The sequence below is a fragment of the Gossypium hirsutum genome, chromosome D11 (genome assembly GCF_007990345.1).
Source record: "Gossypium hirsutum isolate 1008001.06 chromosome D11, Gossypium_hirsutum_v2.1, whole genome shotgun sequence".
Taxonomy (NCBI): domain Eukaryota; kingdom Viridiplantae; phylum Streptophyta; class Magnoliopsida; order Malvales; family Malvaceae; genus Gossypium; species Gossypium hirsutum.
Window position 1 is genome coordinate 3,785,886 of NC_053447.1, and position 24,857 is coordinate 3,810,742.

The following is a 24,857-nucleotide window of genomic DNA, read 5'->3' on the forward strand; positions in this document are numbered from 1 at the left end:
ACTAAATCCATTTTAGTCTCTAAACTTAGATTTTATCAAGATTTGATGATGTGATCGATGTTACTGAAAAAGGACCGAATCAAACAAATCGAGAACCATTTGATATAACTCTTCGAACAAAGGGGTTGAATTGATTGACTTGAAAACTATTTGAAAATGGTAAAAATCAAAAATTGAAACAAAAATCAACAGTGAACAGCTTGAACTGGTTCAATTATTTTATTTTATTTTATGATTTTTAATTATTTATTTAGTTATCGTTAGTCCGACGATTAAACCGGTCGAACTAGTTGAATCGAGAATCGATGGCTTGTCCTCTTCAACCACCACTCCAGTTATTAAAACATTAAATGTGACACTTTAATATCATACTTCATTATTACCTGAAAACTTATATACTTTTTTAAAATTTTCAGGTAACAATGTGGCACAATCTTTTAATGTCACATCATCAAACTTTTATGTTTTTCAAGTTTAGGGATCAAAATGTACTTAGTTATCAAGTTTATGTGCTAAAGTGGATAAGAAAAAGTAAATGCACCAAAATGAACCTATTGCTAAGTTTAGAGGCCAAAAAATATATTATCCCAAAATAAATATGTAGTAACAAAAATCTTCCTTATTTTGGGTTAATTTTGTTAGAGAAATTGAATCTATGATTCGGATTTTATATTGGTTACAAACTTCAAAACAGTTTATAAAGTATACCGTATCAATCATGTATTTTCATCAATCTGGCCAATAACTTAGATGTTAGATGCCAACTTAAATTTAATACGAAGCATGTTTACAACAAGTCGGTCAAATTACAAGCACATGCAGACTTATCGCATGATTTGATTGGATTTGACGTGTAAAAAATAAAATAAATAACCTTCTTAAATTTTAATATCAATGTTTGTTTTTTTTAATAAATCAGATTCAAGTTGTCCACGTAGTAAGTGCACACATATTTACAAATTGATTAACATGTTTTAAAAATACTCCACATCATATCTTATCTGTATGTAACGTTTAAACTAACAACTAAGTCGGAGGAAGGACTTATTAACTCAATCCATCCAACTATGGTGTTTCAAAATTAAAAGACTAATTTCAAATTCTAAAAACATTTGAGGATGTTTAATGAAATTAAGTATTGAAGAGGGCATAGTTTTGAAGTTGAAAGATTCTCTCACAAATCCAAATTAAGAAATATATACATTTTTTGTATTTTAAATTTGGAATCATACTTTAAATGTCAAATAAATTTTACCATGTTCGGTAATTTAAAACTTTAGAACACCTAATATCAAGTTTGACTCGAGTCACGCCTAAAATAAAGTATATAAGAGGTTAAAAAATATAAAATTTATTCTTTCTATTTTTATTTTTATTTTTAAAGTTAAAATTAAAATTTAGTTAATTACAAAATAATTTTAAATTTGTAAAGAATAGGGGGATTATAACCTCCGTATCAGAATGAAATAAAAAGAAGTAAAGAAATTCCAAAACGAGTGTGGGTCAGGAACTTTTTTTTGCCTTCCCTCTTTTTCTGGGCACTTACAGCAGTGCCGACTAACCACGTGGTACTTAAGATTAGAGAATCAAACACTCAAACTCCAAACCTAATGACCCGCCTTTGGTGCCCTCCCTCCTCCTCTTCCTATCCCGTCCCTTTCACTGTTTTAAAAATTATAATTAATTAACCATACAGAGTTTGAGCTACCGAACCAATCAACCACCAAGTGTCCTTTCCTTTCTTCTTTCATTCATTCTTTCTTTCAAACACTACCTTTTTTTTCTTAAAGGTTTTTAAGTTAATTAAACCATTCTTTTTCTACCCACCAATGCCTTCTCACACCCATTCCCAATTCATTTCCGTGTGCCCACTACTCACTGCTCCACCGTTTCCCAATCCCCAATTCCATTCCTAGGGTTCACTTTTTTTTTTAATTTTAATTTTTTTTGTTGACGTTAAAGAAATATGTTTATATAAACAGGGAAGAGCTCTTCCTGGAATATATGATATGGTTTATAATTTATGATTTTGTTGTTTAATGGAAAATTGTGAAAAAGTAGAATCCACCACGGCGGTGTGTAAGCCTTGTTTACAAGACGACGCCCGCGGCGGTGGCGGTGATGATGTCAGTAATAATATTAAATGTTCGAATCGTGATTCTCTACAAGGAGTGGAGTTCATGAGCATCGATCAATGCCAGAAGAATACGGATATGGACGATTCGAAGCTTGTCGGAAACGGTAACGTGGCGGTTCGAGGAGATGGTGGTGCTACGGTTGAGATTGGAGCGGGAGATGGAGTTCAAGTTGTGGAGATGATGAGAGCGGGGAAACGGAGGCGGGGAAGGCCGCCGAGGAATCAGGCAAGAATCGTGTCGTCATCGGCGCCATCACCTCAAAGGAACAAGGAGGACGAAGAAGACGTTTGCTTTATATGCTTCGATGGCGGAAGTCTCGTACTTTGTGATCGCCGGTGAGTTTAGAGATTTCTCTTCTATCAGAAGCTTATTCTAGTAGGACTTGGACCAAATAATATTTAAATAATTACAAAACATTATAACTATTCCTTTTTTCAAAAACATGGGAGTAAAATGGATTCCAAAACCAATTGATAATGTACGAAGTGATTTCGATTTTTTGGGGGCAAAGTTGTCTAAGTATATAGTCTGTCCAAAGTCGACAGACGCTTAACACGTCCCTTTATTGTCTTTATCAGTGTTCTGTTATTTCAACTCTCGTGAAAGTTTGAGTACATTGATTGTGCGAAAGAGATCAAATAAATATTAGCTGCCGTCTTTTTAGACAGTTTCAGTGATTAAGGTTGTCATCAAAATCAGGAGACAAAACATCCCAAATCAACACCAACGTGTTAAAGTTAAGGGATTTGTGGATTATATTTTGATTTTTTCTCTAAAAAAGAAAATCTAATTATTTAATTTAAAAATTTAGAATATGTGGTATTATATTCAATTAAAAAATTGGAATTATTTTGATAGTTTTTCTTTAGTAAATTATTTTTTAAACTGAAACAAGTCAAAAAGAATTTTCTACAAATTTTTAATTTTTCCAAACTTTGATTCTAATAATATATTTGTTCCAAAATCAAATGTCAAGACCTGTCCTTTTTGTTTGGTTGATAAAAAATGTTGAAAAAAAGAAAGGTTTAGTTAGTTGGCTGACGAGGATTTATTCACCTTTTGCTCAATTTATCTGAGCCTTTTTATTTTGTCAATTCTCAAACTGGAGTTTAGTTCATAAAATGCAATCCATGGTCGTCTATTCTTCGGTTTGGCCTACGGTTTTTTTTTCTTGGTTAATTATATGGGATTTTATGCATCAGGGGCTGTCCTAAGGCTTACCATCCACCCTGTATCAAAAGGGATGAGGCATTCTTTAAATCTAAGGCAAAATGGAACTGCGGTACGTTTTAGTCAGTGTTATCTAGATTCATGCTCTTCTTTATTTGCGTCAGTCGGTGTTAATTAACCATTTTGTTTAACCTTCTCGATTAGTTATTGTGCTAATATTTATATATATATATATTAGTAAATTATTAGTAAGTTTCAATGGTTAAGTTGGTGTTTCATTAATTTTCTGATGTTCTATTTGTTGTATATTTCAGGGTGGCATATATGTAGCAGTTGTCAGAAAGCTTCACATTATATGTGCTATACTTGTACATATTCCTTGTGCAAGAATTGCACCAAAGGCGCTGATTACGTGAATGTAAGAGGAAATAAAGGATTTTGTGGAACGTGCATGAGAACCGTAATGCTGATTGAAAACAGCGCATTAGGAAATAAGGAAATGGTAATGATTTAACTATGACTTATACAATTGATTCCTGTGAATGTCTGAGCTTGGTATGCTTATATTATCGAAGAGTAGAGAGCTTTTGGTCTACCTTAAAGGCCTTTTATTTATATTGTGCAGGTTCAAGTGGATTTTGATGACCAAGCTAGTTGGGAGTATCTCTTCAAGGTTTATTGGATTTTATTGAAAGAAAAATTGTCTTTAAATTTAGATGAGCTTACCAAAGCTAAAAATCCCTGGAAGGAAATTGCTATACCGGGTCCTAAGGGAGAATCATCAGGTGAACTTAATAACAGTATTAATGTTAATGTTGGTAATGGAGAAAAAGCTTTTAGAGACCTAGGAGCAAGTTCTTCCAAGAGAAGGAAAACAATGAAACAACAGAACTTTTCTAACAAAGTTAGATCTCTAGATATGAACGGGATGCCATTGCCTGAAGGCATAAATTGGGCAACAAAGGAGCTTCTTGAATTTGTGGCACACATGAAAAATGGTGATACATCTATGGTTTCTCGTTTTGATGTTCAGGCACTTTTGCTTGAGTACATAACAAGAAGCAATCTTCGTGATCCTTGCCACAGTTCTTACATTGTCTGTGATTCGAGGCTTATAAAATTGTTTCGAAAAGCAAGGGTTGGCCACTTTGAAATGTTAAAGCTTCTTGATTCTCATTTCCTCAGCAAAGATCATTCAAGGCTCATTGGTAGAGGAGGAGCCACCAAAGCTTTTGCTACCCAATTGGCTGTTGATGGGAATAGTGATGGTCAACCCGTAATTGCCAATGATAAGAGTTGTAAAACTAGTAAAAAGGTTGATGGTCAACCCATCAATGTTAATAAGAACGGTGATGGTCCACTGAAGGGAGTTGATGTCGTGAGTGATATAGGAAGCAGGGAAACTAGCATACCACCTTATTCTACAGGAATGGAGCTATCTGTAAATAATATTGAGACAGATAAAATATGGCACTATAAAGACCCGCTTGGGAAAACTCAAGGGCCATTTTCTATGGCAATGTTAGGTAAATGGAGCATGAGTGGTGTTTCCCCTTCTGATCTGAGAATATGGCGAACAAGTGAAAAGCAGGCGGACTCCATTCTCTTAACTGATGCTTTTGATAGGCAGTACAGCCAAGGGAAACAGTTGTTTCATAACAGCTGCGTACCAATTAAGGGTGTCATTGCCTCTGATGATGGATGTCAGGACAGGGATAGTGATGCTAGGGAGAACAAGGATCTGAATGTAAATCAGATGGAAAACAAACAGGTTGAGGAGAGTTCGAAGTCAACGCAGAGCGATACAAGTGGTGATTGTTTTGGTAAAAATGAACATGTGAAGAGCAAAGAATTTGGCTCTCAATCTTCACCTTGTAGTGCCTCTGTAGATATTGTCAATTCAAATGCAGAACAAATGGGAAGTCCTTTACCACATCAGGAATCTGTGAAGGGTGATAATTACTTCCCTGGTCAGCCCCAAGTAAGTAGTTCACTTCCCTCATCAACAGTATGTCAGAAACCACATGAAACCCGGTCTTGTGAAGTAGGCGACGGTCATGGGGTTGAAAGATGGGACTGTGGTTCAGTTGACATGAATGAAGATTTGAACAAGACTTATGAAGGACAAATCATTGCTGAAAATGTGAAGCAAGAAGATAATGACAGAAAATCAGGTAAATCTTGTAGGCAAAGTGGGACATCTTCATCTTTAAACGATGCTTCAAATGGATGGGATTTGAATTCTGGTCTGATTTCTCTGGAAAAAGCATTTGAAGTATCGGAGCAGAATCATGATATTGATTTCTCAACTCTTCCTACCTCAACATCAAATTTGAACAATGAAGACTCAAAACGTCATGCTACTGAATTCAAACAGTCTCCTCCTTCGAATGTGCCTCATCAAGATTCAGGTCCTAGTTGGAGTACAGCTTCTAGTCTAGTCGGTATTGGATCACAACTTCCTGAAGTAGCTGGTGAATGGGGTGGGTATTCCTCCACTCTAGTGAAACCTTCTGCAGAGGAATGGTGTTCGGGTCTTGTGTCCGAGTCTTCTTTGAAACCAACTGACTTAGAAAGTAATCATTCGGCTATACCAACTTCAGGAAATGGCCAAATGACACATTCTTCTTCCACAGATCCTGCGAATAATGCATCTGGTTGGGATGCAATTGTTGCCGGACCCCATGAGTATCCTTTGGGTGATGAATCTGTTTCTGATCTCTTGGCTGAAGTTGAAGCGATGGAGTCACTTAATGGCTTGCCGTCACCTACTTCAATTTTGTGTTCTGATGGTGAGTTGGCACAAGGTTCTGAACATAATTGTTTTAGCCCTGTAGGAGGACTGAGCCCTGTACATGATCCAGGAAAAAGCAATACTTTGAGCCCCAGAAATAATCTACAAAGGTCTTCTCAGTCAGCTGTGACCAATGAGCAGTTTGGGGTGTCTCAGTCTGAGGTTCTTGATGTTCATAAGAGTTCTGGTGGGCATTCTTCCACAAGTCCTGAAATAGATTCTACTTTATATTCTACTTGGAGAGCAGGGCCCGAAACTACGGGCACCAATTTGAGAACAGTTCAAGGAAATGCGAATTTTAATTGGGGAGGTTCAGGTCAAGGAAATATGAATTTTAGTAGGGGAACAGCTGAGGTAACATTCCAGGAAAATGGAAGCATCAATGCAAGCACTTCTGCACGGAATCCGCCCTATTGGGGAAGCCAACAGAGGTATACTGGTCCAAGGGACCAGGGTTTTGAGGGAAGAGATTCAAGTTTTGGTAGGGACAGGTACTCTTCGAATAGGCAGTCGTCCTATGATGGTCCAAATGGAGTTGGTTCTTCGAGACCTCTGCCCAAAGGGAAACGGGTTTGTAAATTTTACGAAAGTGGGTATTGCAAGAAGGGAGCATCATGCAGTTACTGGTGTTGGGTATGGGTCCCACTATGTGGGAAACCCATATTTTCTGGCACAAATGTTTTGCCTTCCTTTTTCTTTTGTTTTTTTGTCAAAAGCCAATTCTTTTTGGCTTATTAACAGGGAATGGGCAGAAATTTTTCGGCAGAGAGAGAGAGCTAAAGAAAAACAGAGAGAAAGAGAGAAAGAAAAAAAATCAGTTTTTCAAGCTTGGTGCAGCAGTGATCAACTTCTCGATCGAAGGTCCATCCGTGGTTCGATTGAGCTGATTTTTGGACAGCAGCTAGGTGATAAGGTGTTCTTGACTTTGTACGGTCGGATTTTTCATCCGAGTCTTGTAGCGTCGGAAATACCCATTTTTCAGCAGCTACGTTTTTGGTGATGTTTTCTCATTTTTCTCTCTTTTGCTAAAGATTACATGTTGTTAGCCTTGTCGGAGTTGAATGCTTGTTGTAGGCTTGATATTGTGATCTTGTAGTTGAACATTTGATGATAGTGGAGCTCTTTATCGGACTCTAAAGTCCCGTGGTTTTTACCCTTAATTTAGAGGGGTTTTCCACGTAAAAATATCGGTGTCTCTATTTATTTTTGTTGTGGTTGCATTAGTTGATTTGTGGTTGATTAAGGTTGCTAGAGAACATATCTTGTGCTATTGTGCTTGCCATAATTTTTACAGGAGTTATAAGGAGAGAAAGAACACCGGTTGTGCTTTCGCTTTGTTTCGGTTGTTCGGTTTCTTCCCAACAAACTGGTACCAGAGCTTGGTTATTGTGTCAGATAATTATGGAAATTAATACGAGCAAGATGATTATGTTGAATGGCACAAATTATCAACTTTGGCGGAATAAAATGAAGGACTTGTTGTTTGTGAAGGCTTTGCATCTTCCGGTCTTTACTACTCAAAAACCCGATTCGAAAAGTGATGAAGAATGGGAATTTGAGCATCAACAAGTGTGTGGCTTTATTCGGCAATTTGTTGAAGAAAATGTTTACAATCACATTGATCAGGAGACACATGCTCGAACATTGTGGGAGAAGCTTAAAAGCTTGTATGCTTCGAGGTCGGGCAATAACAAGTTATTTTTGCTGAAGAAAATGATGGCGCTGAAATATAAAGAAGGAATGTCTATAGCTGACCATGTTAGTGAATTTCAGAGTATGATGAATCAGTTGCTTGGTATGGGTGTCAAATTTGATGACGAGATTTTAGGACTTTGGTTGCTTGCTACTCTACCAGACTCTTGGGAGACCTTTCGAGTCTCACTCATTAATTCTGCCCCACAGGGTATTATTACTTTGGATTTGGCTAAGAGTGGTGTGTTGAATGAAGAGGTTAGAAGAAGATCTCAGGGTTCTACATCACAGTCCGAGGTGTTGGTTATCGAGAATAGGGGGAGAAACAGAGACAAAGATGGAAAGGGTAGAGATAAAAGCCGAAGCAAGTCAAGATCGAGATACAAGAATCTTGAGTGTCATCATTGTGGTAAGAAAGGTCATATCAAGAAATATTGCTTCAAGTGGAAGAAAGAGAACAAAGGTGGTGGTGATAAACACGACCAGAATGACGATAAAAAATCCGAGCGTGTTGCTACTGTTACTCGTGAAGATTTGTTAGTTATTTGTGATCAGAATTTGGTCAACCTAGCATGCGACGAGACTAGTTGGGTGATTGATACTGGTGCATCACTTCATGTCACGTCGAGGAAGGAATTCTTCACATCTTATACTCCTGGTGATTTTGGGGTATTGAAGATGGGTAATGATGGTTTGGTTTCGGTTATTGGTATGGGAGATGTTAGCTTGGTAAGTAACAATGGAACAAAGTTAACTCTCAAGGATGTCAGACATGCACCGGATGTCCGTTTGAATTTGATTTCTGCAGGAAAGCTTGATGATGAGGGATTCTGTAACACCTTCAGTGAAGGGCAGTGGAAGCTGACTAAAGGCTCCTTAGTTGTGGCTCGAGGAAAGAAGAGCTCAAATTTGTACTTGATGCAAGCTTTGACTTCTCGAGAGACGGTGAATGTGACACTGAATGACAACTCAACTGAGTTGTGGCATAAACGACTCAGTCACATGAGTGAGAAGGGGCTTAGCTGTTTAGCGAAGAAGAATCAACTTTCGGGTTTAAAGAATGCTACACTGAAGAATTGTGCTCATTGTCTAGTAGGAAAGCAGAAAAGAGTTTCATTTAGAAGCCATCCTCCTCATAGGAAATCAGAGTTGCTAGAGTTGGTCCATTCAGATGTTTGTGGTCCGATAAAAGTAAGATCACATGGTGGTGCACTTTACTTTGTGACTTTCATTGATGATTGTTCAAGAAAGCTATGGGTTTACACTTTAAAGTCTAAAAATCAAGTCTTTGAGGTGTTTAAACAGTTTCAAGCATCAGTTGAAAGGGAAACTGGGAAGAAGTTGAAGTGCATTCGTACTGATAATGGTGGCGAGTACACAGGGTCGTTTCATGAGTATTGTCTGCGACAGGGAATCAGACATCAGAGAACACCACCAAAGACTCCACAGTTAAATGGGTTAGCTGAAAGAATGAACCGAACATTGATTGAGAGAGTCAGATGTTTGTTGTCAGATGCAAAGTTACCAAGATCGTTTTGGGCTGAAGCTTTGAATACAGTGACACATGTGATAAATCTGTCTCCTAGTGTTCCTTTGAAAGGTGATGTGCCAGATAGAGTTTGGTTTGGTAAAGACGTGTCATATGATCACCTACGTGTGTTCGGTTGTAAAGCATTTGTTCATGTTCCAAAGGATGAAAGATCCAAGTTGGATGCTAAGGCTCGACAATGCATTTTTATTGGTTATGGTCTAGATGGTGAGTTTGGTTATAGACTCTATGATCCAGTTCAGAAGAAACTCGTGAGAAGCAGAGATGTTGTCTTCATTGAGGATCAGACCATTGATGACATTGATAAGACGGAGAAAGTGGATTCACAAGGTAGTGGTGACTTGATCGATGTGAATCCGGTTCCCCTAGACTCTTCACCAGATCCTATCCAGGATGTTGTGCATGGTGATGTTAGTGGTGACCATCAGACTATAGGTGACTTTGATACTCCCATGGATGATGTTGTGAATGATCAACAACAAGCACCTATAGCTCCACCAGCAGTTCCACTTCGAAGGTCTTCCAGAGATCGACGATCTTCTGTCAGCTATTCTCCTGATGAATATGTTCTTTTGACTGACGGGGGAGAACCTGAATGTTATGAAGAGGCTATGGAGAGTGAATGCAAAGATCAGTGGGTTGAAGCGATGAAAGACGAACTTCAATCCTTGCATGAGAACCATACTTTTGAATTGGTGAAACTGCCTAAAGGCAAAAGAGCTTTGAAGAATCGGTGGGTTTACAGGTTGAAGCAAGAAGAGAAGTCTTCATCTCCACGATACAAAGCTAGATTGGTCGTCAAGGGTTATACTCAGAAAAAGGGGGTTGATTTTGAAGAAATATTTTCTCCGGTTGTGAAGATGTCCTCTATCAGAACTATACTGAGTTTGGTAGCTTGTTATGACCTAGAGGTTGAACAAATGGATGTGAAAACTGCTTTTCTTCATGGTGACTTGGAAGAAGAGCTTTACATGGAGCAGCCAGAGGGTTTTGTTGCACAAGGGAAAGAGGACTATGTGTGCAGATTGAAGAAGAGCTTGTATGGTTTGAAGCAAGCTCCAAGGCAATGGTACAAGAAGTTTGAGTCTGTTATGGGGGAGCAAGGCTACAAGAAGACTACTTCTGATCATTGTGTGTTTGTTAAGAGATTCTCTGGTGATGATTTTATTATTCTTTTGCTCTATGTTGATGATATGCTTATTGTTGGTCAGAATGCTTCTAGAATTGAGAAGTTGAAACAGGAGTTGAGTAAATCCTTTGCAATGAAGGATTTGGGGCCAGCAAAGCAAATTCTTGGCATAAGACTGACACGTGATAGAAAGGCCAAGAAATTATGGTTATCACAAGAGAGGTACATTGAGAAAGTACTTCAAAGGTTTAGTATGGACAAAGCTAAAGCGGTGAATACTCCCTTTGCTATGCACTTTAGATTGAGTGTTAAGCATAGTCCTTCCACAGAAAAGGAGAAGGAAGAGATGCAGAAAATTCCTTACTCTTCAGCCGTGGGTAGTTTGATGTACGCAATGGTTTGCACGAGACCAGACTTGGCTTATGCCGTTGGTACAGTTAGTCGGTTTCTTTCTAATCCAGGCAGAGAGCATTGGAATGCAGTGAAGTGGATTATGAGATATCTTCGTGGCACTTCCAACATGAAACTTTGTTTCGGCAATGAGAAACCTGTTCTTGTTGGGTATACAGATTCAGACATGGCCGGAGACATTGACTCAAGGAGATCTACTTCAGGTTACTTAATCACTTATGCAGGGGGAGCTGTGGCATGGCAATCGAGACTGCAAAAGTGTGTTGCATTGTCCACCACCGAATCAGAGTTCATTGCAGCAACCGAAGCGTGTAAGGAGATGCTTTGGATGAAGAAGTTTGTGCATGAGCTTGGTTTTACTCAGGAGAAGTATGTCCTGTACTGTGATAGCCAGAGTGCTATTCATCTTGGTAAGAACTCAACTTTTCATGCTAGATCTAAGCATATTGATGTGAGGTACCATTGGATACGAGATGTTCTTGAAGCTAAGCTGTTAGAGCTTGAGAAGATACACACTAATGATAATGGTGCTGATATGTTGACGAAGGCCTTACCAAGAGGAAAATTTGAAGCATGTTGTTTGACCTCCGGCATGGAGGCATTCCCCACATAGTTGGAGGGGGAGATTTGTTGGGTATGGGTCCCACTATGTGGGAAACCCATATTTTCTGGCACAAATGTTTTGCCTTCCTTTTTCTTTGTTTTTTTGTCAAAAGCCAATTCTTTTGGCTTATTAACAGGGAATGGGCAGAAATTTTCGGCAGAGAGAGAGAGCTAAAGAAAAACAGAGAGAAAGAGAGAAAGAAAAAAAATCAGTTTTTCAAGCTTGGTGCAGCAGTGATCAACTTCTCGATCGAAGGTCCATCCGTGGTTCGATTGAGCTGATTTTTGGACAGCAGCTAGGTGATAAGGTGTTCTTGACTTTGTACGGTCGGATTTTTCATCCGAGTCTTGTAGCGTCGGAAATACCCATTTTTCAGCAGCTACGTTTTTGGTGATGTTCTCTCATTTTTCTCTCTTTGCTAAAGATTACATGTTGTTAGCCTTGTCGGAGTTGAATGCTTGTTGTAGGCTTGATATTGTGATCTTGTAGTTGAACATTTGATGATAGTGGAGCTCTTTATCGGACTCTAAAGTCCCGTGGTTTTTACCCTTAATTTAGAGGGGTTTTCCACGTAAAAATATCGGTGTCTCTATTTATTTTTGTTGTGGTTGCATTAGTTGATTTGTGGTTGATTAAGGTTGCTAGAGAACATATCTTGTGCTATTGTGCTTGCCATAATTTTTACAGGAGTTATAAGGAGAGAAAGAACACCGGTTGTGCTTTCGCTTTGTTTCGGTTGTTCGGTTTCTTCCCAACAACTGGCACCCTTGATTAGTCATTTAACTTGTAAGCTGTGACAGTAGGTACCATTCAAGCTAGGCCTGAGAATACCGTATCATTTCAGTTCCCAGGATATAATGGCACCTTCCATTGTAGGTTGCCTCATTGTCAAGGCCTAGCCTAACTCTTTCACTGAAATAGGTAGTTGATTTGCTACACAGGGTTGGTTGGTAGTGGTAAAGTGCTATATATAGTATTTTACTTACTATGAAGCATCAATTTTTGTTAGAATTATTTACAGAAGTCGTATGAACTCGGATGCAATTGGAGTCCTGGATTATATGATTGTTGCTTAAGGTCCAAGTAAACGCTTTTATTGATTCTAATTCTAATCATTCTATGATTATGGCAACATCTGCAGCATTTAGTAAGTGATACTGCTTGGCACTGCTTCTGCCTAGTTGATTAATTTATGTCAGCCTTTATATTTGACAAGGATCACATGGCAATACCATAGGAGAGTTGTTGGTTAATTATTATATATGCATTTTTATTAATTCGGTTAAAATGTTACCTAATCCATTCTCTTTATATACGAAACAAAGATATTGCTATCAACAGAAATATGACAAAATCTTGGTTATCCATACATTTAACCTCTTTTGTCTGTATATTATGCTATTCATACGTCATTTTCTGTTTGAAATTAGGCCTCAGGGTTGAAACTCATTCTTTTGGTCATTCGATTTTTCCCTCTTTCACTCGCATTTACTGTCAAGCCAGGAGAATCCTCCATTCAATTACCCACATGATCAAGATATTCCCCATTTTCAATGACTTAACATCACCACCATATATTCAATAAAAAGAAAAAACCCACCACCACCTCCTCAGTGTGTCCACCCCATATTCGAGATATTTTTTAAAGATAAAAACAGCTCGCAATATTAAAAAAAAAATCCAAATATTAAGGTTTAGAATCAAGAGTTTAAGGATTTATCCCAAAATTACATGTGAACTTTGATTCAATATGTAATTTGATACATAAATTTTGATTTGGTGTAATCCTGTACATGATTCAAATGTATAAATGAAACTTTAATTTTGATTCATGCACATTTGAAGAAATAAATATAATTATTTGTGTATAATACATAAATGGATCAAATCAAAATTTTATGTATAAAATTGTACAAATTACACATTAGGCCAAAATTCATGTATAAATTTAAGATTTATTACTTTATAATTTGTTATAAATCTTGATTCTGTATTAATTTTTGCATTGGAGTTAACAAATTAATGGAGGACCAACTTGTGAAATTAGGTTAAGGAGAGAATATTAGTTGGCGAAATCTCAAATAAATGAAGCCATCTACCAAAGCCCGAAAGGCTGACAGCATAGACACTGAGTATGGAAAGAGAGACAGCTATGAGTAAGATTTATAACGAGTCTCTTTGCTGTCTATTTTCGGTAATTTAAGACTCAAATTTACTATGAATTTATAGAAAGTAAAGCAAGGGTTCATGGGCGATGCACGTCGTTTTTGGCCAAACGTAAGAATAATGTCAGCAATATGAAATATGAATGATACATAAAATGGGAGCCAATTTTCCAATCACCAAGATGCTTTGTATTATACGACGTGGGATGGTCTACATACATTGCCTCCCACTACATGCGTCAGATTTAAAAAAATTTAAAATTAAAATTAAATTCGATTTAATTAGTGAACTTATAAAAATATCAAATAAATTTATACATTTCAGTAATTATATCTTTAAAATTTGCTCCGTCGTGTTGGACATTTCAATTGTAGTAACAATAAATTTAGAAAAAAAAGATGTTTTAAGAAAACAACATACTCCGTTTTATAAAAAAAAAAACATTTTGACTTTTTTTTGTTTGTTTCTTAGAAAAATATTCAAGTGTGCCACACCTTCAATAATAATGTCTACGTATTCATAGAAAAAAAAAACATGTGCTTTATTTGTTATTTGGTAACAAAGTAAAGGACAAACTGAGTCCCAAGTGTATCGCTTTCAAGCTAATGCAAAGCTTCCTGTACCGGACCTGGAAAAACCTGAAGTTCCGGTTGACAACCCGAAGCCAATTTAGCAACAATATCTGCCACCTTATTTGCTTGCCGAGAAATATGGAGCACTGTAACGAAGAATATAGAACTCCATTCTTTAAATTTTTATAATTTTTAATAATTTATTTATTAAATTCAATAAACAACAGATTATATGCAAGATTCAATATGGATTGCTTACTAGGGTTTTGAGAAAGTGTGGAAATATATTTTCAAAAAATGCGGTGAAAAATGAAAATAATCCTTTACCTAACCGCCTTTATAATCACAGAGAAGAGTTGAAAGAGAAGAAAGAAAGAAATATACACTATACTACATTCACGAAAGTATTTTAAAATTTTATTATATTTCATACAATTAAACCCTATAAGAAGATAAGGTATGTGAAGTGAGTGCATTTCTTTAATGCATCCATTCAAATCATATATATGTTTTTTTTTTCTTCACAATCTTTATTAATGTTCCAATATTTAAAAAAAAAAAAGAGAGAGAGAGAGTTTTTTTCCCTTTTATCTCTTTCCCTTTTTTTCCAGTTATTGTTCTTGAAATCTTGCCTTTTTTTTCCCCAAAAGTATAGAAAAAGAAAAAAAGAAAAGAAAAGAACCCAAAATCCCACTTTCAAAGTCACCTTTGTCACTTTCTTCATCTTCATCCCCTGTTTTATTTTGTCCATTAATTGAGTGGACAAATCAAGCGTTTCTTTGGCACAGCATAGAGTCGAGTCGCCCGAGGTGCAGTGAGTCCAAACACATCACTCATGTCGAGTTCACTCGGTTTCATCCCATCAGGCAATTCCCACGTGAAACAGTGAAGCAAATGAGCCACAGCCAAATCAAGCGAGTATAACCCGAGTTGCATACCCGGACACGACCTCCTACCCGACCCGAACGGAATGAACTCGAAGTTGCTTCCTTTGAAGTCCGGGACACCTTCTTTCAGGAATCTCGATGGCTTGAAACTCTCTGCATCTTCCCATGAACCCTTGTCTCTGCCAATGGCCCACGCGTTGATCATCACGCGCGACTTCGCCGGAATTTGATACCCCGCCACCACAGCTTCCTCCGCGGTTTCGTGGAGCAGCAGCGGAATTGGCGGGTGGAGCCTGAGGGTTTCTTTGAGAGTACACTTCAGGTACGTTAGTTTCTCGATATCGGATTCTTCCACACGGCGGTCGAGACCCACCACCTCCGCCAACTCCTGCTGTACTCTCTTCAAATCCTCCGGGCTCTTCATCAGTTCCGTCAAGGCCCACTCAATCGCCGACGCCACCGTCTCCGTCCCGCCGAACATCACATCCTTTAAAAACCATTTTCTCACGGATGAGTATACATGCATGTAATCAAATTTAAAAAAACAGAGGCGTTATTATTATAATAATAAAACAGTAATAAAAGTTTTTTAACCATTCTACCACGTTTACGTGAAACAAGGAAGACAAAATAATACATTGAGCGAATTTTTTAAATTTTCGCAAACGATTAAACAATTATAAGCTAAGATCTGTAGCGGATTCTTTTAAATTTTAAATCCAATTTACATAAATATATATATATTATTTCAAAGAGTAGCACTTAATGCTAACTGGCCCTTGTATGTTCTATTGCACGTGTTCTCAAGATATTTCATTTCCTGAAAATGGCTAGGTCTAAAGATGATCAGAAACGGATTTCGGTATCAATATAAATAACGCAATAATAGTTTTATAAGAAAATAAAATGAAATATTGCAGGTATATGAAATTAAAGTAGTAGGTATTACGTGAGAATACAAATACCATGATAATAGCTTTGATGTTATCTTTTGTGAGGTTGATGGAATTTTGTAGATCCTCGGGTTCGTTTACTTTAGCTTCTTCACTGTAAAAAGCAAGTAAATCGTCGACCATATCGGTGTCACCTTCAGGAGAGCCATTGTCGATGTTTGTCTTCCTCTTCTGGATGTGGTCGTCGATGATGGTATTGATGAACTTGTCTAATGCACCACGAGCGTTCTTCAACCTTGCGGTGAGCCCTTGAGGATCGAACCATGTCATACACGGGATAAAATCAGCTATATTGAAAGCAGCAAAAAGCTTGGAAAATTCTTGTAAGATCTTGATGAACTCCTCTTGCCCGTGTTTGTTACTGGAACCGAAAGCCGCCCTGTAAGTGATGTTCATGGTAAGGTTGAAGATCAACTCGCCCATGTTTATAGACTTTCCGGTGTTGGCCGCAACAGCTTTAACGAGGGATTCAACTTCATCCCTCACTGACTCCCATGATTCAGCTCTTTTCCTACTGAAAACCTTCATTACACAAATCTTTCGCATCTGCCTCCAAAAGGGTCCGTAATTAGCAAAAGCCATATCAGCTCTATCGTACGTTAGATAGCTGATGGCGATGTTGGCTGGCCGGTTAGAAAAAATGTTATCTTGGACCTGAAGCACTTGGCGAGCCATTTCAGGGTTTGAAATAGTAACCATATGCAGGTACCCCATCTTCATATGGAATATGCCACCGTATTTATGAGCTAGCTTGGCCAGTCCACGGTGAGTTAACTGGTCCATCATCATCATGTTGCCGATGAGAGGCAAGCCTTTGGGGCCTGGAGGGAATGGTCTTCGACGAAGCCGAGATATGAGGCCTAAGAGCAATAAGAAAGGGATGATGAAAAGAAGGGCCATAGGCAATGGATCCATGCTTTGTATCATAGCAACTATATCCATGGCTTGTTTTTTCACTTACAAAAACTGCAACTCTTTGAATGTTGCTACCTTTTTGTCACATATCATGGGGTCTTTTATACAGGTTTCTGGATACCCTGTAGGAATAAAATAATGCTCATCCGGATTATACTACTTATTTATCCACATAATATTACATGTGTGAATAGACTCTTTTCTTTTTAACATGATACCTAAAATTTCGTAATCAATGTATTAAACGATTAATTCTTCTAGGTTTTCTTCTATTTTATTTTTCATGTAAAACACTTTTGTTATTTCCTTGTTGAAAGTAAGTTTTAATGTAAATTAACATTTACTTTCCAGACTTAGAAATTTCTAATAACGACACTATTTCTCATATAATAGCAAACATAAGAAGGCTAGTAAGTTTGGAATTCAATATATTAAATCGTAATCTAACTTACCTTCCACATGTCAATTCAATTTCTCATTGCTTCAATTTTTTGGTTCATGTTTTTACTCAATTTGTGATGTGCCAATTTAATCTTTTTATCATATTATATCATTATTAGACGGAATTTGAAATGTTTTTGGGACCGGAATTAAATTGCATGTTTTTACGATAATAAAAATATAATTTATATATTTATAATTTTTAAAGAGCTAAATCAAATTTTTATCATTTTTAAGGAGGCCAAACCACAATTTTAGCATTATTAATTTAAAATTTTATAAATTATAAATGAACTGATCTCCACTATACCCTTATAATAGGAATATCACATGAAAAATAATTAAAATACAGTATGCAATACATATATAATACTTATTGCTATGATACGATACAAAGTGTAAATCCACCTTTATTTTCGTGCCCATAGTTTGGCTTGGCAAATAATAATAAAGATATATATTGAGAATGGTTCAACAGAAAACAGCAAAACCAACATTTCTACAAATAACATGAATTATTTAAATAAAAATAAATTTTTATGAGATTATTAGTGTTTATAGATGGTAGCTTTTTAAAAAAATTGCAGAAATGATTGGTTATGGCGTCGAAGGGAGAAAAAAAAAGATGTCCTATAATGTAATTTTATTTTAGAAATGATTGATGATCGAATGAAAGGGGACTGCTTAACTTCCTTGGTTTAAAACAGTTTCATTTGAATATATATATCTTCAAGACTCCTTTAATTTATTTGTCAATTGGTAACAGTTTGGAGCTTTATTTTTTGTTGCATACTAAGCAAAGGAATATGTAATTTTCATTTAATTAAATCCAAAAAAGAAAAACCAATATTATCTATTTTTCTTTTCTCTTGGTTGGTCTATAGAAGAAATAATGAATCTGACAAGGAATCTCAAACAATAATATCTAAAACTAAGATAAAAGAAATAACATTAATGAAGCTTACTTAAGTTTATGAAAACTTGGTGTATGCATGTCAATCTCTAAATTTTATTATGTATTGTTGCCATAAATGAGTTTTAATTCGTTCGATTGGTCTATTTTAATCTAGGTTGTTCAAATTTGAGACTTATCATGCATAAAATTGGGTGCGTTTGAATACAGATGGGTCCGTCAAGATTGAGGAGGACTTTTCAACATCTGGAGGCTTGGTTCGAGACTACAACGGTGAATAGATTTTCGGTTTCTGCAAATATCTAGGTAGTTGTAGTGTGTTGGAGGCTGAATTATGGGGCATTCTGGATGGGTTAAATTTGTCATTTGACCGGGGTTTTGGGTGCATCTTAATTCAAACGGATCATAGACATGAAGCTGTTGATGCCATTCAGAAAGCACTTACGGGAGGTCCTAAGTCAACTCTGATTAGGAGAATACATAAGCTTTTATCAAAAGTTCTTCATTGGAGTTTTCAACATATCTCTCGAGAAGAGAACAAGATCACAGATAGCTTGATGAAGACAATTAGTGATAAGAGAATAAGATTGCTCCTTTGTAGCACCCACTCTTGAGTGCCTAGTTTACACTTACAAATCAAAAATCAAGGCGCAATATGTTGAGTGAGGGTTCAATTGAAGAACAGTGAGGTGTTGAATTTCATTATTAATGAAAGAAACGTGATAGATTTGATGGCAGACCTTACTTGTAATTAAGCAATTAATAATATCCCTATCTTCTTGCCTTAGACATTGGAACCCTTTGAATGTTTCATCTCACCAATTTTATTTTATTTTTCAATATAATAATTATCTTTTTCACATGATAAACGAAATAAATTTGTAATTAAGAAAAAAAATTATTTTTATAATTCACTCAAAATAATTATACTTAAAATCTAAGATAATGGTGAAGAGATTGCGTGTTTTAAGCATCACTTAAACGTCATTGTTTTGCCATTTCCTTTTCTGCCCATGATTTTCACACTGTACACACAGTTTTCTTTTCTGGGAATCAATAAGCACTTTGTTTTAAATCTTTTTTAATTGGTTTTATGGGATGAACAAGTCAAATTGAAGGTCATTTTCGAAGGGCAATAAGCATGATTTACAGAAAAAAAGAAAAAAAAAACTACAATCAGGAAAGCAGCATCATTATCTTGTAGACAAATTACATTATTTTCACTTATCATTTACCTCACTTAACCCTGAAAACTGAAAAAACATGGGGTACCACCAGGGACTGGAACATGAATAGAATGCTTCCACCTTTCCCCAAGCTGCCCTATCAGGTAACAGTAAGCAGGTTCAAGTGTAACTATGGTCCACCTGCCATATAATTGAAACAATCGAAAGTAGAGATTAATCAATTTTTTGGCAGTCAAAATCCCTCAACTACTAACCTTTCACTTCATATGAGAATCTTCTTTGGAATTCTAGAATTTTTTTATAAAATACTTGTTACATTAAATTCAAAAAATTCCGCATGCAATGTATGTAATAAGTTTCTTTCTTTTATCTAAAATGAAACCAATTCATCCAAAGTTGAGTATACAGTCAATTTTCTTTATAATGGTCACACCACCAATTTCTTATCTTTTATTTTTACGCTTTATAATTGTTTTTTATTTATAACAACAATAATCATAAAGTATGGAGGGTTCTTTATAACCGTCTCTTACCCTAAATTTAAAATATTAAAATTTTATATAAAAATAAATTAATCATGTTCTATTAAATAAAAATAACATTTAATAAATTAAATTACATTTGTAAAATTTATTGAAAATACAACTTAAATATCACAAATTAATAATATTATTATGTTATAATTTTTAATTTAACAATTTAAAAAAATTCAAGTATAATATAAGGTGTTATAAATATCTCGAATACTTTTACAATATATAACAATCATCTTTTTACAACATCTAAAATTTTGACAAATAAGTGATAGAAATTATAATTTATGAATAATGCATGTTGCATGGTTAGTTTCATTTTTATCTTACACTACAGTATATAATCTCACCGACACCATTATTTTTATATTAATCATAGATAAATCAACCATCCATAAAAAAAAAAACTTTGAAATCCTCAAATTTTCACCTACTTCCTTGGTTGTTCATGGATGTCGCAAATTCTATGCCAGAGATTAAATAAGGAAGAAAGTTGAAATCGTACGTAAAAAAACAATAATAACACTCCCCACCCAAGATCAAATGGCTATAATAGGGAACAGTGTTGTGTACCTTTTTTTTTCTTTATGCTCATTAATTAGTTTTGGCTTGCAGACGTAAAATGGAAAAGGATATATACCTGTTACATGTTAATATAAATATTTCTTCTCAAATTTCTTTTATTTTATTTTTTAAACATTAATTTTAGTTTTTAATAAAAAGCAGAAATACATGAGTTTTATAGTCAAAACTTGGGTTTTTACATGGAAAATCATTTATATCTTTTTAATTTCTCCCCCTTTAGAATTATTTTAGATTTTTTTTTCACAAGAAAAATGTATTTTATATTTATAATTACTTTTAGTTTTTCCGTAATAAAAAAAACTCAAGGTTTTATAAGAAATTACCGAGATTTTTTAGGGAAAACTTGTGTTTTTACACACAAAAAAATTATTTTATCTTTTCAATTTCTCTCTTTCCTCTTCTAGAATTAACTTTAGTTTTTTTTCCAGTAAAAAAAAAAAGGAAAAACTTGAGTTTTTATAAAGAATTGAGTTTTCATCTCTGAAAAAAAAGAGAGAGTTAATTTTACAAAAGCAAATGAGTGACCAATATGAAAATTTATGAAAGTTTATTGACTAAAATGAAAACATTTTGCAATGGAAGTGCCTAAAATGCATTTTTTTTCAATGCCCAAAATAAAAACCGATGAAAGTTGAGTGTTCAAATTTGTAATTTACATTTTTTAGGAAAGCAAGCTTCTAATTTCTTCAATTACAAAGAAACGAATAAATCTTTTTTTCTCCAAGTAAAGGTTGAGAAAAAAATGGGGAAACTGGAAAATTATTTCGTATCGCAGTGCTTGATTTAATTTCTGGTTCAAAAAATAAAAACTTCTATTATTCAAATCAAAAAAAGTTTAATTTTTATTTAACTTATAGTTTTCTATTCTAATTTAAAGTTATTTTTTATATAAATTAGTAAAAAAAAAACTAAAAAGGTGTATAAAAATATTTTATAAAAATCAATAAATCAGATCATTCCCAAATAATGGATTTTGTTTCAATTACTTTTAATATTCACAACTCTTTGTTCCCTAAATTAACCCAAATTGTACCATTGTCACTCACCCATAGCAAATATTGTGGATATATAATTAAAAAAGTAGATAAAAAAAGATAGTGCCAACATTAATATCTATATATGGGATGGAAAGAATTCGCTTACAATTAAAATAAATTTACATAATTTCATAATTTTATAAAAATAATTTATTTATCATTTTAACTTTAAATTAATTATTTTAATACATATATCAAATAAATTTATTTCTCACCATGTGTACAAATAACAATGAATTTTAGAAATTTTGAAAGAAAGATTTGTCGTCAAATGTCAAACTCAATTGATGTCCACGTGAATTTTTCAACTCCCCTTTGCTTTGCTAAATAAGGTCAGAAACTGGAAACTCAAATTTCTTTTAGCGTTGAAAACAATGACTACTAATTAAAGTAAGGAAAATGATTGGCTTATTAAACATAAAAACTGGAGAATTCAATGTCTGAATTTGAAAAGTCGAAAGCAATGAAAATGTCCAAATTCAGACCTAGAAGCCAAACAATTTTATGAACAAATTTAGAGCTATGTTGTAGTTAGTTTTCGGGTTTTTTACTAAAATAATCCAAAAGAAATAAAAATATACCAAAATATACCCTAAAAAAACTATTTATCAAAATATACCAAAAAAGAAGAAGGGCTGAAGGTGTTGCCAATGAGAATGGCGGCATATGACTAAAATGTAACTGTCTGCAGTTTCAAGGACTTGACATGTAAATTTATCATTTTGAATTTTGAAAGTAAGGGTCTGTTTGATTGATGGAATTGATTTTCCGGAAAATCATTTCTAACTTTTCCAGCGTTTGATTGGCGGAAAATATTTTCCATTTGGAAAATGAACTCCAAAACAAGGGAAAATGGGTTATATTTTAGGGAAAATGTCTTACCCTTTCAATTTCCGTAAAACATTTTTCGTGCTCTCCTCTCTATCGCCTCATTCATTCCTTCCTTCATTTCCGGTAGAAAACTGCTTCTGTTTATCGATTTTCCAGTAACTTTTTTTAATTATTCAATACTTGTTTTTTTAACACAATTACAAATAATTTATTTGATATTAGTTTTTTTCAATTTATAACGATTAATATTGTAGCTTAATAATTGAGTATTATTATAAATAAATCATTGCAATATATGTAAAAATAATTTAAAATATAAAAATTTATTAATATATATTAATATATGTAAAAACAAATTTTTCGAAAAATATTTTCAAAAAATCTGTCAAGCAGCAGAAAATATTTTACACAGATTCAATCAAACACCAGAAAATATTTTCCAGTAAATCATTTTACAGAAAAGTAAAATATTTTCCAAAAATCATTTTACAGAAAATATTTTACTGGCAATCAAACAGACCCTAAATTGCTGAGTGTGTCAGCGCCAGAGCTGAAACTTGGCTAATTCTCTTCTAAGCCCTCCTTATTTATTATTTTCTTTTTATTCTCCTTCAACTCACTTTTTTATTTAATAAACAAGCCCTCAACCAATTCACTTTCAAAATTCAAAATGGTAATTTTGCATATCAGGTCCTTGAAACTGCAGACAGTTACATTTTAGTCCTATGCCGCCATTCTCATTAGCACCACCTTCAGCCCTCTTTTTTTTTTTGGTATATTTTGGTAAATATTTTTTTTGGTATATTTTGATAAATAAATTTTTTCGGGGTATATTTTGGTATATTTTTATTTCTTTTGGATTATTTTAGTAAAAAACCCTTAGTTTTCCTTCGATCTATACTTTTATGGAAATAATATTTCATTCAGGTTAATGGAGATTTTAGACCCCGCAAATAATAGAATTAAGGGTTCACAAATGTTCTATAAAAATATAATAATTTTTTAAGATTACGCTACTTCTATTCAATTAAAAAATAATTTAAAATTTTACTTTTACAAAATAAATTATATTATTATAAAAAAAATTATTTCAACTTTTTTTAAATCAATAAAATCTCAAAAATAGTGAAATTTGATTAGTCTTACTTATTTTACTTAAATTTTTAATAAATAATTTTTTACTCACATCATAAATTTATCATAATGCATTTATAGACCCGACCAACCTAATATATCATATATTTCCCTTCTGTAACTGTTGTACTAACTTAAGTATATAATCATTAAGCAAGTAGTGAGGTTGGGAATTGAATTAGACTACACTATTGGAGTAACCATCTCCTATTTGTGTTCTTTTTTAGTATTATAATTATATTTTTAAGATGCTATTAAAAATTTTAAATATTAATTAATTGTATTATATAGATTTTTATATTTTTATATGTTTATGTAATATAATTGTATTCTTTTTCTTGTTATATTTATATTGTATTAAAAGTATTGTTTTTCAAGTTTCTATATTTATGGGTTTAAATAAAAATATTAAATGATGAACAAAAAAATAAAGTGCATTTTAAGTTTATAAAAATATGTTAAAATTAATTATTATATTATATGAAGATTATAACGCAAATATTAAAAATATATTTTTTTTAAAATTTAATAAAGAAACATTAAATATACTAAAAATGTATATATAAATTTGCTAAATATTAAATAAAAACAATACACTCTTTAAAAGTTTTAAAATAATAATATGGTTGACCTTGAATGATTTTGAATTAATCACTTACAAAATGTATAACGATTTTTTTGACACTCCATCTTAAAAAAAAAAATCATTTTTGCCATTCATTTTTTTTTTCTTCTCGGTTAGCTCTTGAAATTGTAATTTTTGTCAAATCACCCTAATATAGATGGAAAAGAAGGAAATTTGTGATACTTGGATGTAAAGATTATTACAATTTAGCAGCAAAATTATGAAATGAAGAAGAAATTAATTGAAGGGAGGAGGGACTACATAGCAGTAGAGTTTAATTGAGTGATTAATGGTGGGTTTTATTTAATTTTTAATATTAAAAAGTGATGATGTGTTAAGTAACTGGGATACCCACTTTTTTGTAATTTTAGATAAGTGACCTGGAACAATTAATTAACATATTTACTAACACAAATATATATATTAATATTATAAAAGTCAAAACTTTTAGAATTTCTATAATTATAAAAAATAGAATTGCCTCAAAAAATATTAGAATCTTAAGGCAACTACCCTAATAATAGCAGGTTCCCCACGTCCTAAGTGACCCTGGAACAATTATTATATCACAAAAACTAATTAATTAAGATT

At 34.0% G+C, this 24,857-nt stretch overlaps 2 protein-coding genes across 3 annotated transcripts; one reads left to right on the plus strand and one right to left on the minus strand.

Annotated features, from left to right (window-relative positions):
* Nucleotides 1–1,673: 1,673 nt before the first annotated feature.
* Nucleotides 1,674–12,619, plus strand: LOC107912020 (zinc finger CCCH domain-containing protein 44). Of its 2 annotated transcripts, XM_041105561.1 has the most exons (5): nt 1,674–2,473; nt 3,341–3,420; nt 3,623–3,810; nt 3,934–6,728; nt 12,249–12,619. In XM_041105561.1, the coding sequence occupies exons 1-5, from the start codon at nt 2,040–2,042 to the stop codon at nt 12,256–12,258; spliced, it is 3,507 nt and encodes a 1,168-aa protein (XP_040961495.1). In that variant the 5' UTR covers nt 1,674–2,039; the 3' UTR covers nt 12,259–12,619. The 2 variants fall into 2 exon arrangements, with proteins under 2 accessions (XP_040961495.1, XP_016695539.1); XM_016840050.2 differs by lacking the exon at nt 12,249–12,619 and having other exon boundaries at nt 1,675–2,473; nt 3,934–8,247.
* A 2,001-nt stretch (nt 12,620–14,620) lies between these two features.
* LOC107910902 (cytochrome P450 84A1) lies at nt 14,621–17,068 on the minus strand. Its single transcript, XM_016838826.2, has 2 exons — nt 16,078–17,068; nt 14,621–15,599 (listed from the first exon to the last, which is right to left on the minus strand). The coding sequence occupies exons 1-2, from the start codon at nt 17,005–17,007 to the stop codon at nt 14,976–14,978; spliced, it is 1,554 nt and encodes a 517-aa protein (XP_016694315.2). The 5' UTR covers nt 17,008–17,068; the 3' UTR covers nt 14,621–14,975.
* Between the last annotated feature and the right edge of the window lie 7,789 nt (nt 17,069–24,857).

Excerpts from the sequence above, each read along its gene's own strand:
- LOC107912020 (XM_016840050.2), top strand. The coding sequence starts at position 2,040 with ATGGAAAATTGTGAAAAAGTAGAATCCACCACGGCGGTGTGTAAGCCT. Across the intron at positions 2,474-3,340 it reads CTCGTACTTTGTGATCGCCG|GGGCTGTCCTAAGGCTTACC; the intron begins GTGAGTTTAGAG and ends TTTATGCATCAG. Across the intron at positions 3,811-3,933 it reads CATTAGGAAATAAGGAAATG|GTTCAAGTGGATTTTGATGA; the intron begins GTAATGATTTAA and ends TATATTGTGCAG.
- LOC107910902 (XM_016838826.2), bottom strand. The coding sequence starts at position 17,007 with ATGGATATAGTTGCTATGATACAAAGCATGGATCCATTGCCTATGGCC. Across the intron at positions 15,600-16,077 it reads ACATCAAAGCTATTATCATG|GATGTGATGTTCGGCGGGAC; the intron begins GTATTTGTATTC and ends TGGTTTTTAAAG.